General features: G+C 56.3%; 1 protein-coding gene across 1 annotated transcript; it reads left to right on the top strand.

Moving 5' to 3' along the window:
* Positions 1 to 418: 418 nt before the first annotated feature.
* Positions 419 to 9,192, top strand: LOC309446217 (uncharacterized protein; the record flags this gene model as incomplete). Its single annotated transcript, XM_082065766.1, has 15 exons — positions 419 to 511; positions 965 to 1,063; positions 1,219 to 1,397; positions 1,845 to 2,027; positions 2,955 to 3,099; positions 3,382 to 3,528; positions 3,715 to 3,945; positions 4,655 to 4,848; positions 5,397 to 5,524; positions 5,728 to 5,897; positions 6,372 to 6,551; positions 7,378 to 7,512; positions 8,324 to 8,479; positions 8,881 to 8,988; positions 9,076 to 9,192. The coding sequence occupies 15 exons, from the start codon at positions 419 to 421 to the stop codon at positions 9,115 to 9,117; spliced, it is 2,190 nt and encodes a 729-aa protein (XP_081921892.1). The 3' UTR covers positions 9,118 to 9,192.
* Positions 9,193 to 9,725: the final 533 nt, after the last annotated feature.

Raw genomic sequence — 9,725 nt, 5'->3', positions numbered from 1 at the left:
AGAAACTCTTCTGAGTAAGACCAGACTGGCAAAGAGATTGCATAGCACAGTGTTTTTGCTGTTAGCTGATTCTTGGTGAGAAATGGAGAGCAGCATAAAGAGAGCTCTGTCTCTGTACATCCCCGTTGCTCCCCAGGGCTGCGCTAAAGCAGTTGGGAGGAATGTGCACAGGAGCATCAAAGCAGCGTAGCTCCTCTGTGCTGACGGTTCCTTGCAAGACTGAGTGCAGAAGACCTTTGTGGCAAGAGGTGCCATTTGGCACCCTCAAGCTCATTACCCCGTAGAGCTGGACGCTGCCTTTGCTGTATTTTCTGGGTTGAACTTTGTCTGCTGTGCCCCTGGGAGCTGCTCAGCTCTTTCCCAGGCGATGGTGTGCTGTGCTTTTGGAGTGGCACGGGGACCTTCTCTTCTCAGGATGATGGAGCTCTTGGCCTTGCTTGTACCCTCCCAGAAGAAGAACAAGGAGAACGAGAAGCCCATGGAAACACCTGACGACACCGTGGAGATTCTGGTGTGTTTTCCCTTGATGTGGGAGACAGCCCAGTGTTTGCTCCCCAGCCGTAGCACACACAGGTGTGGTTTCCTCAGCAGGAGGAGTGGTAGAGATGCCACCTGTAGGGGGACATCAGGGACATTGCCAGAATGTTCCTTGTGTGTTTGGCACAGGCGGAGTCAGTCCAGGCGCAGCAGCGGCAGGGGAGCTGCAGACAGCTCCGGTGTCTTCCTCAGGGGCTGCACCAAGGCTGTTGTGCCTGGGATCAAAGCTCCTTGAACTGACAGCTTCCTGGCAGTCTATGAAAACGAGCTGTTGGTCTTTCTCTTCTTAGTTTTAGCGAGGAAGAAGTGGAATAGATGTGGGAAGGAATGTACTGGAATCCCGAGGGCTGAGGCTTCTGGGCATGGCAGTGCCGCTGAGGATGGGAACAGCTCTGCCCTGCCCACGCTTTCCTTCTTCTGTTCTCAGGAAGCCGGTCGGTTAGAGAAAGAACATGAAGTTCTGTGGAATAAAAGTGTCAAAGAGGAGAACCTGTCCCTGCAAAAGCTCATAAAAGATATAACTGAGGTGAGTGCAGAGCTGGGACCTTGATCTGCACCCCCCTCCCAGCTTTTGCCTTCAGCGGAGCCGTCTCTCTGCTCGCTGCTTCTCCCGGCTGTCTGGAGCCGCCTTGGCTGCTCCTCACTGCTTGTTTGTGCTCTTTCCCTGCCCGTTGCTTGCAGGCCCCACAAGAAGAGCTTTCTGCCAGGCAGGACTCTATCGATTCCCTGCTGCAGCAGCACAGGCAGCAGGAGGAGAAGTGCAGGAAGCTGCAGCAGAGGCTTGAGCAGCTGCAGGAGGAATGCGCCACGTCCAGCAGCCAGCGGCAGCACCTCCAGTCTCTGGTGGAAGCGCTCAGAAGGTGAGCGTTTCCTCCTTCTCCTGCGGTCTAGAGGCAATCTGCCTCCAGTTCGGGAGCTCAGAGCTGTTCTGGGCAGAGAACCTGCCTGCCCTGCCTCGTGCGTGCCTCTGTTTGGCACCACAGCATCCTCCTGTCACTGCTTTTCCTGCTCGGCTGTGCCTCCCAAGGCTGGCTGGGCGATTCAGAGCGATGCTGGCGTACAAGGCGCCTCTCCCTCGACACGCTGCGTCTGCATTCTGCTCTTCGGGTGCCCTTTCCCAGGCACCGCTTCTCGCTGGATGGAGGCAGCAGCCCGCCTGCCTTTCTGCTTCCCTCTTCAGTCACCTTGGGAGGGGAAGAGCAAGTTCTTCCTCCCCTGCTCCCCACAGCTCCATCCTGGGATGAGGAAAACGGGATCTGTGACTCTTCCGGCCTCTTCATTCTTGTAACGGAGCCTTGTCTCTGCAGTGACTGTGCCAACCTGGAGAGAACCAGGGACGAGCTACAGCAGCAGCTGGAAATAACGGAGCAAGAAGCCTCGCGTCTGCGTCAAAGGAACACGGAGCTGCAGCTGAAGGAAGACTCAGCCCAGGGGGACAGGGTGGAGCAGCAACAGGCGATGGAGAGAGCGCGTCGTGAGCAGGAGCTGCTGTGAGCGTTCGAGCTTTCTCTGGGCAGGGGTGGGCATGGCTGGAGCTCAGGAGCCCAGCGCACAAGGCTGAGTTGTGCCTGCTCGTCATTTGCAGCACAGAGGGTGAAGGGAGCCCGCGGGCAGGGCTGGCTGCCTGCTGCCACCCAGCAGAGCCGCCTGCGTGTGCTTTGTGCGAGAGCTTCACAGAAATCATTCCCAGCCTGCGCAGAGAGATTGGTGACAGGCATAAGCTGAAACAAGAGAGGGTCAGGCTGAGTTTAAGGAGAACAGAAAACTGAACCATGAGGACAATCATGCAGCAGAACAGGTTGCTCAGAGCGGTTGTCCAGATTCCATCCCTGGAAACTTGGAAAGACCCAGCTGGTCAGAGCCTTGAACAACCTGGACTGATGCCATAGCTGGACCAGCTGCTCTGAGCTGGAGACTGGGCCAAGGGCTCGGGGATCCCTGCCAGCCTGAGCCGTCCTGTGACTGCTGGGTTTGAACTTCATACACATCTCCTCCCCAACAGCCTGCAGACTCTTTCATTGTGTCACTGCTAAAGACAAGAGTAATTGTGGGAACATTAATCTGGACTTCAGAAGTCTCTTTTACCCAAAAAAGAACTTTGGCAAGTCTTATATCCAATGGATCTAAGAGCGGGGAGAGAACTAACAGGCAGGAAGCCGTTGAGAATACCTGAGCCGCTTGGAAAGGTTCTGTGATTTCTGGAAGCTTATTTTACTTTCTCAGTGACAAATGTTTCACCCACATCAATGGCAAAGAGTGATGTGGCTCTAGGCAGGAAATTCCAGCGTTCCTTAGGTGAAAATAGAAAGCTGTTGGAAATCCCTCCAACTGCCATATCTGGACATAGTAGGTACTCTTGGTTTGGAGATGACAGTGCTTTTAGATTAAGAACTTGTTTGTCTTTCCCCGTCTCCCAGGCTGAAGGACTTTGCTGCACTCGAAGGAAAACATTCATTATTGCAGAGTGAGCTGGTAGTGGCGAGAGAGACGCTGGAGGCGTCGCAGCTTCAGAGGGATCTGCTGGAGCGAGAGAAACACGAGCTGACCACGGCCCTGGAGAAGGTGCGGTCGCCTTATTCGTCGGGAGCACCTGTGGGAGAGGGAGCTGTGACAGCAGGACCAGCACAGGTGCTGTTCCTGGCAGGAGAAGACAGGGAAACCATTGCTGTCCTTCTTGGGAAATGGGGATCAGAGCACACAGGCTGTTTGGGGTGTTCAGTCCCCATGTGCTCATTGGGAGCGTGAACTGGGAGCGTGTCAGAGACTCCCAGGGGATGGGGAGTTGCTGCTGGGAGTCAGGGATGTTCCTGCCCTTGTTGTCACGTTGTTCTTTTGTCTCTGCAGGCCGAGCAGTCGGTGGCAGAGTTGACCAGGACTCAGAAGAGCCTGAGTGTTGAAATAGCTGATCTCCGTGCTGCAGCAGCCAACATGAGCAGTATCAATGAAGCTCTTGCAGTGGAGAAAGTGCAGCTGAACAACCTTGTGCTGCAGGTGAGCAGAGTTGCCAAAGCTCTTGCCAGCTGTTTGTCTCCAGCTGCTGCTGCTTCTCAGCCTCCTTGCCTTCCAGCAGTAGGACTGGCTGGCTGTGCAAATGTTGTTCATTGTCCTGTCCAAGCCAAAGCTCCCTCCTAGGAAATGTTCCTGTCTTTGATGTGCTCTCTGCTTCTGTGGTTGTAGCTGGAGCAAGAGAATGAGGTTGTGTCAGAGAAAGTGGGCGAGCTGGAGAGAGCAAGAGTCTGTGAGCAGGAGCAGCTGAGCTGGTGTGAAAGAACCAAGGCAGAGCTCTGTGCAGAGAAAGCCGCGCTGGAGCAGCTGCTGCAGGAAGCAGAGGAGCAGCAGGAGGGGCTGCGGGTGCAGCTGAGGAGACTGGCAGAGGAGAAGGAAGAAACCCAAGAGCAGCTCAGTGAGGTGAGACCAAAAAGCTGGTGCTTGTGGGTGGGCGTTTGGCTGCTTGGCTGAGTGAAGCTGTGTCTGCTGGCTGCTGCGGGGTTTGTGTCAAGGAGACACTCGGTAGCCCTGGAGGGCAGGGGGTTTGTTCCCTTCTTTTTGGCACCGTGTTGGTGGCTTGCGGAGCAGTTCTGCAGTTCTCTGCGCTGTCCTCTGCTTCTGTGGATTCCTTTAATCCTCTGGTCTGTGTTGGCCTCTTCTGTGGCTTTTGCTGAGCTGCAAAGAGGTGATCGTGTTGTCTGTGGATCAGAGCAGGGCGACTCCTGTCACCTGTGGCAAAAGAAACAAACTGTGTAGCTCTGAATCTTTTTTCTGAGGCAGAACATGAGCCGGCCTGTGCCCAGGTGGCCAAGAAGGCCAAGAGCAGCCTGGCTTGTCCCAGCACTGGTGTGGCCAGCAGGAGCAGGGCAGTGACCGTCCCCTGCACTGGGCACTGGGGAGGCCACAGCTGGTCCCAGGCAGCCCAGTCTGGCCTTGCACATCACTTGCCAGTGAGCGGGGCCAGCGCCTTTTGGCAGCCCAGGCTCTGGGTGTGGGACCAGCAGCTGCTCTCACACGTGGAGCCCCCGGGACAGGAGCTCTTTCTCCTCCCGCCCGCTGGCCAGCGGCGCTGGCTGCTCTGCACACAGCTGCACAGAAAGGGCTCCAGCTGCGGTTTGTCCCGTTCCAGGTGTCCCGGCAGCAAGAGTCGGCCAGCACTGCTCTGGAGCAGTTGCGCCAGGAGTCCTCTCGCCAAGGGCTCGCGCTGGCCAAGGTGTCTGAAGAGAAGGAGGTGCTGGTGCAGGAGAAGGCTGCCCTGGAGCTGCGCCTGGCAGCCGTGGAGCGGGACAGACAAGGCCTTTCCGAGCAGCTGGCAGAGGCCAGGTAAAGGGGGAGGAACCCTGGGCAGGACATGACTCGCTGTCGGGAATTACAGAGCTGGTCAGCATTGCGCGGGGCTTTCTTGCATCCTCTGTGCTTTGCGGATGTTCTCACCTTCCAGGGACAGAACAGGGAAGAAACTTGAGGGGAAAAAAACCCGCTTATGGTGTCCCCCTGCAGAGCAATTGGAGGTGCTGATGGGATGCACCTGTGAGCAGAGGTTGGGCTTTTGCTGGCTGGCACAGCCGTTGTCAGGAAAACTGCTACCTGTGTGCCATCCATCAGGCAGCAGCCATTTCAGATTTGGCTGTCGAGATGAAATTCGTCTGGGCTTGCTGTGTTACGCTGGGTCCTAAGGAAAGCCTGGGCGTTCCCTCGGAGGGGCCCGCGTTGCTATTTTAAATGGTAGAAATATGCTTTCTGTACACGGGTGTCCATGCAACCCCTTTTCCGTTCTCAGGGGCAGGGATGTGGAACCACTTGTCACTGGGATCCCTCCCTGTGGGTGTCAGGAGCAAGAAGCTCATTTCTCTCCTGTCCACAACCTGCAGGCTGGTGAAGGAGACCCTGGAGCGCAGCCTGTTTGAGGCTCAGCAGCGCGTATCCCAGCTGGAGATCGCCCGGAGTCAGCTGGAGATGCGACTTCACACCGTCACGCAGGCCAAGGAGGTGATACAAGGTGATGCCCCATGTGATTTGTTTCTGGTGATCCCCACCTAGACAAGATGGTATAAAACCAGCTCTCTGTCCGCAGTGCTTGTGAGGAGTGAAGGAGCTGCTGGAACAGACCCCTCCAGCACTGAAACTCCAAGGGCTGAGGTCAGTAAGGCCAGAACCAGGGTCTGGGTGGACTCTGACTCTTGCCATTTGTGGGGTTTGCAGGGGAAGTGAAGTGTCTTCAACGTGAGCTGGAAGCAGAGAGATCTCTCCTGAGGCAGGAACGGGAGAACGCGGCACAACAGCTCTCGCGGAGAGAACAGCAGCATGACGATACCCTCAGACTTCGGCAGAGCGATCACGAAGCAGAAATACAGAGGCTTTTGCAAGACCTGGTAGGAAAGAAGAGGCGTTTTAATTCCTCAAGCGAGCTTGGTGGGCTGGCTTTAGCACAACAGCCCGAGGTGTGAAATGGCAGCAACCGCGTGTCGCAGGCCACACATTGCCGGGCCCGCAGCAGAGCCGATGGCTTGTACTCGAAGGCACGTGGAGCCCACAGGACTGTGCTGGGACAGGAAATGCAGCCACAGATTGAGCGTGGGCGTGAGACGAGTTCAAGGGCAGGTTGGGGGTCCCACCCAGAGCGTGGCAGCACAGGGGGGCTCTTACCAGCCTCCCGTCTCCCATGGGGCAGAGTCCTGACCCTCCTGCCAGCTGCAGTCACGGGAACTTTGTTCCTTTCTTGCTGCCCTTTCTCGGTGGACAGAGGGGTTTTCTTTGGGCCTGAACCCCAAAGGAGGGTGAAGCTTCCCATGTTTTGAGGAGCTTGGCTGGGGCTCCATCCTGCAGTGTTTTCCTCCCGTCCTCAGGCACGCGCGCGGGAAGGGCGCCAGTCAGCGCTGCAGGAGCTGCTGGAGCGATGGCAACAGGAGAAGGCAGAGACAGAGCGGGAGCACGAGAAGCAGCTGTTGGACATGGAGCAGAAAGTTGCTGCCGTGCAAGCTCAACAACAAGAGGAACAAACCAGACGTGAAAATGCCGAGCGAGAGGTAAAGGCTGAGAAGGGAGAATTGGTGTGTTTTTGCGAGGCTGGAGCTGTGGGAGGTGGCTGGGGCTGGGGCTGTGTGGAGCATCCCTACGTGTTTCCTGCACTAAATTTGGGGAGGTGAAAGGTGTGCAGGGCCAGCGCTGGGACTGGGGACGAGACCTCTCATGGGAAGCCAGACAGAAATGTGACCTTGGGTTTTAGATTGTTGTGCTGCTCGTGGGTTCTGGTTTTGTAAGAGCTACCTCAGAATAACTTCACTGCTCTCTTAACGGTCCTCTTTTGATGTTTACTGGTAGGTGTTCATAGCCTCATGTCCGTTACAGACCAAAGTGAGTTTGTAGGACTGAATCCCCACGAGGATGGGGTTTGTGTTTGGGGGGACGGGGAGGGGCGCAGCAGGATTGTTGACAAACGAAAAACCTTTTCAAAGAGTCCTGTGAAAGATTTTGGAGCAGTAGGACAGAGGTGTCTTCTGGGCTGTGTTTTCAGTCCCTGGCTGGTGAGCTGTTTTGTGCCCAGCTCTGCTGTGCCAGAGCAACCCCGTCCTCTACTGGCAGCGCTTGTGTCCTGCCCAAGGTCCTGTGTGCAGAGTGAGCCACATGTTTTCCTGTGAGCTGACTAAGAGTTTGTTGTGGATTCAGTCCCGGAGGGCCCCTGTTGATCCTGCCCATGTCCCTTAGGAAGCCGCGTCTCCCCATGGGCACAGAATGACCCAGGAGAGCAGCAGCACAGCGCCTGGAGAACGTGTGAGCCCGTCGGCCTTGGAGTCTTGGTGCAGACCTTTTGTGAGGGAAGTTTAAACCCGTCTGCTCTTTATTTCTGTGCAGGCTGCGCTGGAAAAGGAGCGTGAGAAGAATTCTTTACTGGAGACGCTCCTCCAGACTCAGGGAGAGCTCACAGACGCCTGCCAGCGGGTAGAGCAGCTCAGGCAGCAGATGACAGAGCAGCGAGAGAAGGGGCAGGTGAGTCTGCCTGGTTGGGGTGTTGAAGGAACAGGCCTCTGGCAACGGGGCGTGAGCTGAGAGGGGCTGAGGGGCACTGGAACAGGCTGCCCAGGGCAGTGGTGGAGTGCATGCCTGCCAGGGGAAAACTAGTCCTGATTTCAAACACAGAATGACAGAGTGTGATCTGGCCATTACTCCTTCAAGGGGGAACAGTGGGGTTCTAGAGGATGGTGCCACGAAAACTCCACACAGAAGAGGGCCAAACAAACCCCCCCAAAATGGGAAATGAACTGTTGGGTTTTTTCTTTCTTTTCTTTCTTCCCTTCCTCCCTTCATTGGTTCTCTCCTGTCTGGCCAAGCTTGGCCAGCGTGTCCTGGGGAGGATTTGGCACGGCAAGGAAAGGGCACGGTTGACCACACTAATGTACGGAACTCAGTAGAATTTTACACCGATGGCTGAACAGCAGCGACACCGATGGTGCTTAGAGGATGCTTTCAGAGATGGAGATTTCTAGGAACAGCTTTTGCGCTGTATTAAAAATAATGGAATTGGTACTGTTGCGTGATCCGGTTAAAGGCTTCATTGCCATTCTGGATGTACCTGTGACACAGCCCCAAAAGCAGGAAGGCAAGAGTGTGGATTTCTCCCAGGTGATCTGGAGAGATCTGGGAAGAGAGTTTGGGGCTGTTTTGGGCTGTGGCCCAGGGGGAGAAGAAGGGACTTGGCCCTGTCCGGTCCTGAGCCCGCTCACTCTCCCCGGCTTGTTCATTCTGGCCCTTGTAACCTGCGTGTGGCAGCAGCTCCACCATCTCCTCTCTGAACCCCCAGCAGGCTGCTGCAGAAGGGGAGCGGCTCTCCTGGCTCTCAGAGAAGAGACGCCTGTCGCAGCGGCTGGAGCGTCTGCAGGGAGCAGTTGCGAGGCTGGAACTGGAGAAGACGGAGCTGCAGCAATACAACGCTGAGCTCAGGAGGACCCTGGAGCTGGTAAAACAGGCTTTCCCTGCCTCTGCAAAGCCTCCCGGTGCTCTGGAACACCACACGTTTCCCAGACAGCACTTTGGAGTCCTCTGCTGGTGTCCTGCCCTCTCCCCCTCCCCCTGTGGACACTCACTGTCTGTTTTCTCTCCCTTCTGGCACCCGTTGCCTTCACAAATGCACATTCACTGGGGTACCCGCCTTCTTGAACCAGTGTCCCCATCCACACACACTGGACTCTCTCTTGCCCTTTCTCCTCCATATTCTGCTTCGAGTGCCTTTTGCCCCAACGTTCTCAGGTGCAAGTGACAGTCTGTGAGCAGAAATCTCCTTGCCCTGATGTGCAGGGGTCCTTCTGCTCCTCGTTTGGTGGCCCGAGTCTGTGACCCTTTCTCCTCCCCAACGTGCAGGTGGAACGTGAACGGAGGAGGCTGAAGAGATGTTGCCGTGGTCGGGCGCTGCCAGATGCGTGCGGATTGTCTCTCTCTGACCAGCGGGAGGTGCCGGCTTCTAGACAGGTGAGAACGGAATCGCACTGGGTGGCAGGAGGGTCTGGCCATAGGGAGGAACGATGGCAAATCCCAGTGGCCTCTTGCCTCTTTCAGGTGGCCCTCCTGGAGACACAGCTGGTGCAAGCACCAAAATAGAAGCAGGACTCCAGGGGGCAGTCACACCCTTGGAGATGAAGGAAGTGAATTTTAACGACCAGCTAGTGGGGGGACTTGGGGGGGGTGGGTGGGGAGACACTGGGGGGGTGGGTGGGGAGATGGGGAGCAGGCGGATCGGAAAGGTTGTACCCTCCGAGTACCTCAGCCCATGGGGAAAGGAGGAGGGATCATTGCGGCCGGGAGCGAGGGCTGGGGAACTGGGGTCAACGGGGGCTGCGTCCCCCGCGTTTTGGGAGAGACCCCACAGGGATATGCCCGGTGGACTCTTCCCTTTAGTTGAATGAAGTTTTTCTTTTGGTTTGACTCCTCTGTGTCTTTTTCCGAACACGGAGCTCTAGCGAAGTGAATTTCTGTAGAGCTGCCTCTGGGTACCCAGCACGGCGCTCCGTGTGCCCTGGGCGCCGGGCTCTGCGTTTCTCTGCCCCGGGAGCTCCTTTTCTCCCCTTTTCTTTCTCAGGGCAAGGGTGATGGTTTTAAACCAAAGAGGGGAGATCTAGACTAGATACAAGGAAGGGAATGTTTTAGAATGAGGGTGGTAAAATACTGGCAGTTTCCCAGAGAGGTGGTAGATGCCCCATCCCTGGAAA

Source organism: Streptopelia decaocto (genome assembly GCF_964273445.1).
Source record: "Streptopelia decaocto genome assembly, chromosome: 14".
NCBI lineage: Eukaryota > Metazoa > Chordata > Aves > Columbiformes > Columbidae > Streptopelia > Streptopelia decaocto.
This window is presented reverse-complemented; position numbering and strand designations above follow the sequence as displayed.